The 3,932-nt window shown below is 38.7% G+C and overlaps 1 protein-coding gene across 1 annotated transcript; it reads left to right on the top strand.

Moving 5' to 3' along the window:
* Positions 1-2,317: 2,317 nt before the first annotated feature.
* On the top strand, positions 2,318-3,675 carry LOC133860346 (uncharacterized). Its single transcript, XM_062295972.1, has 2 exons — positions 2,318-3,032; positions 3,230-3,675. The coding sequence occupies exons 1-2, from the start codon at positions 2,318-2,320 to the stop codon at positions 3,673-3,675; spliced, it is 1,161 nt and encodes a 386-aa protein (XP_062151956.1).
* The last annotated feature ends 257 nt before the right edge of the window (positions 3,676-3,932 follow it).

Below are 3,932 nucleotides of genomic sequence, written 5' to 3'. Positions count from 1 at the left end.
CGTGTTGGGCTACACGTTAGAGAGCAAGGTACGACCACTGCATCAGGGGTATGTGAGTGTTACTACTTTGTATCTAGCTTTGTCTTCTGAATATTGGATATCCTGGGTTTGGTTGCCCTGGAGTGGTTTTTCTTTTAATTGAGTTTCCACTTCGTCAACAAAATATTTGTCTCCTCTAATTCCACATTTAATATTTTGTTGCACACTGTTCACACACACTTGCTTTGTTAATTAGAAGTCCAATAATTTTTCAGGTCTTGTGAGTACTACTCGAGTAAGTCTGGTAGTGTACTCCACTGGTAGGAGAAAAAAAAAAAAACTAATGGATCACGTGGAACAACGAACTACAGTACAAGTGAGGTACTAATATTTTAATTTGAAAAAAATATAAAAAAAAAGCCCCTAGAACTAATAGCCGATTTTAAATGTACTAATGTTTTTAAGAAAATAAGAGTATTATAGGAATATTTCGATAAAAATTGTCTTTTCGGCACACTTTGATAGTTTGATGGGTCACATAAGTAAGCATCAGAGCAAATATCACTGGATTATTCGAAAAAGAGCTTTGATGTTAATTTTCCAACTCTTGTTCGATTTCTTTAATAAAAAAAAAACTTTACCAACAAGTAATAAAATGATACTTCCTTAAATTCTTTTCATATAAAGATAAAAAATTAGGTCGCTCTCGCCATGTCATCACCGCTTCTGGAGAATTCTGACTTTGCTTTGTGCGGGAAAAGCTTTTCAAACAGCGATCGACACGTGAGGGCCTGTGGATGCTGGAATTATTGTCGAATTTCGATCGATGCTATTTCTCAGGTCTCTTCTCTTCCATTCTATTTTTTGTTTGGATGATTTGAGATTTTGTTGATTGTTGTGGATTGAGCGATATTTCGGGATGGCGAAAAAACCTAGTCAGGGTAAAGGTCGAGGAAAAGGGAATTTGAATGTGATTATAGGGACTCCTAATCCTGATTCCTGTGGTTGATCCTTCTGTGGTTCAACCAACTCTTATCCCTATGGTTTATCAAGAAGAATTTGTTGATGTAGCAGATATAGATAATCAGGATTTAGGGGTTCCTGGAACTAGTTCGTTGCTTGTGGATGTTTTACCGAATGACATTCTTGTTGATAATGATATTGAGAATGATGAAATTGAAGTAATAATGGAGAATCATGAAGTTGATTTTGATTGTATTAGTATGGGAGCAGAGGAGGACCCTGTCTTCGTGGATTGGAGAGGTTTGTTTAATTCAGACCGATCTTTGGGTAATCTTCAATACTTTCCTCCAATGAAAAAGGATGATAAAGTCTTTGTTTCTCCCCCGGAGGAGGATGTGGAAAAAGGAATTGCTAAGTGGAAGACTAGTCTTGTTGGTCAATTCCTTGATAAGACCCTTCCTTTCTTCCTAGTGAAGAAGTCCGTGACCATTATGTGGAAGCAATATGGAGAAATTGAGGTTTTTTCTCTAGAGAATGGCATGTATATTTTCAAGTTCCCAGATGAGGTAAGTTGTGAGGAAGTTCTTGAGGCTAAATTGTGGCCACTGATTTTGAGGAAATGGCAGCCAAGAATGCAAGTATTAAAGCTCACTTTATCCACAATTCTGGTGTGGATTAAATTGATGCATTTGCCAAAGGAGTTCTGGACATCCAATTGCCTTAGCCATATGGCTAGTGGTGTGGGTAAACCCCTGTATGCTGACAAAATTATTGAGGAGCAAAAGAGATTGGGATATGCCCGTGTTCTTGTAGAGATTGATGTTAGGTTGGAATGCCCTAAGGAACTCTTTATAAGCCGGTGCAATGGTGAGATCATCAATATTGTGGTGGAGTGTCCTTGGCTCCCTCCTAAGTGCTCCTTATGTGAAGGATTTGGTCATGCCGCCTATGCATGGTCAAAGAAAGAAAAGGTGTGGATACCTAAAGGGGCTAATAGAAATGTGAACAATGCTGTTAGGAAAACTGAAAAAGCAAATCCAGTAATTCCTTTTGATCGCACTATTAGGTAGTCGGAGAATACTCATAAAAAGAAGAATAAAGGGGAGGAAGTTAGGCTTTCTAATTCTTTTGAGGCTATAGGCAGGATTGAAATAAAGGAGGGTTTTGAGGAGGTTTCAAAGCCTATTCCTACTACATTCCTGGAAGTCTTTGAAAAGGCTTTATCTTCAAAAGGAAAAGGGAAAGCTAAAATGGGGGGCTCGAGCTAGGGTGTGTATGCTGAAAGTGGGTGCTCTCCTTCAAAGGAGCCATACATGTCCTTATTTGGAATATCAGGGGTGTTAATAAACCCTTGAAGCAAAAGAAGATGAAAAAAATGGTGGCTAGATTGAAAGTCTCTATTATTTGCCTTGTTGAAACCCGTGTTCAAAAGGCAAATATTATCAAAATTAGGGATAATATATTACCTGGGTGGGAGATTCTTCATAATTGTAATGATCACTGGCTTGGAAAAATATGGATCTGCTGGGATCTGGGTGGATTCTCTATTAATGTAGTGGATGTACACGAGCAAGTTTTAACTTGTAAGGTAAATGCTACTGATAATAGAGGATCATGGATGATGTCTATTGTGTATGGCTCAAATCAAGGTACTGATGGAAGACATTTGCTACAGAGGCTGATTATTTTGAAAAATTATGTTGGCTCGGTTCCTTGGTTGATTACTAGTGACTTTAATGTTATTAGGTCTCAGCAAGAAAGATGGGGTAATGCTGCACTGACTGGATATGAAACAGAATTTGTGGAATGTGTGAGAAGGGTGGAGGTTGAGGATGAGGATTTAGCATTCACAGGTTGTTTCAACACTTGGACTAACAAACAAGCTGGGGATGATTTTGTGTCCAAAAAGCTTGATAGAGTTATGTCCAATATGGAATGGCTGCAAAGATATGGCAATACTTCTGTGGAATTTTTAGAAGCAGGGATTTCAGATCATTCTCCTGCTTTGGTGTCAATTGAGAAGGTCAAGAGCTTCGGACCTAAGCCTTTTAAATTCTTCAATTTTTGGGCAGATCATGGGCTTTTCCTGGGTTGGGTTGAGGAGGGATGGAGGATTGATATTAATGGCTATTCTATGTTCCAGCTTTATTCTAAGCTGAATGATGTGAAGAAAATTTGAAAGTCAAGAACTTAGAATGTTTTAGAGGCTTGGGGCAGTGTGTTCATCAAGCAAGGCAAGACTTAGCTGTAGTTCAAGATAAGTTCATTGCTTCTCATGATAATGCAGAATATCAAAGGAAGGAAAGAGAATGCCTCCATGCCTATGTTTCTTTATCAGCTGCGGAGGAAAATTTTTTGAACCAAAAGTCTAGGAACATGTGGCTTAATTTGGGGGATGGAAACAATGAATTTTTCCATAAATCTGTCAAGGCTAGAAACTCTTCTAACCTTATCAAGATTTTGAAGGATAAGGATGGTCATAGGGTGGAGGATATGAACCCAATTAAGGAGCTTGCCATTGGTTTTTACCAAAGGATTCTTGGAACCTCAGATCATTCTTTTGAGATTCTCAAAGCGGATCGAGTGACTCAATTGATTAAGAAGAAGTTCTCTCCTAGCTATGTGGCAGGTATGGCTGCTGATGTGACCCCTATGGAGATTAAAAAGGTGATCTTTGCTATGAATAAGCATAAGGCACCCGGGCCGTATGGATTTTCTGCAAGATTCTATTAAAGGGCTTGGGCTATAATTGGTCAAGATGTTTCAGATGCGGTTCTGGAATTTTTCCAGACAGGTAGTCTTTTGAAAAGAGTGAATGCTACTATTATCACCTTGGTTCCTAAAAAGAAAAATCCAGCCACCGTGGGTGATTACAGACCCATTTCGTGTTGTAACATCATCTACAAGTGCATAACTAAGATCCTAGCTAATAGGCTTCTTCCGAGCCTAGATGATATTATAAGTTCCAATCAAGGGGCTTTTATTCCGAA

Source organism: Alnus glutinosa, chromosome 2, assembly GCF_958979055.1.
Source record: "Alnus glutinosa chromosome 2, dhAlnGlut1.1, whole genome shotgun sequence".
Classification (NCBI taxonomy): Eukaryota; Viridiplantae; Streptophyta; class Magnoliopsida; order Fagales; family Betulaceae; genus Alnus; species Alnus glutinosa.
Note: the sequence above shows the minus strand (reverse complement) of the source record. Positions and strands in the feature narration are given on the sequence as shown.

Coding starts and splice junctions, on each gene's coding strand:
- LOC133860346 (XM_062295972.1), top strand. CDS start 2,318: ATGGTGGCTAGATTGAAAGTCTCTATTATTTGCCTTGTTGAAACCCGT. Junction 3,033..3,229: donor AGATCATGGGCTTTTCCTGG/GTTGGGTTGAGG, acceptor ATGATAATGCAG/AATATCAAAGGAAGGAAAGA.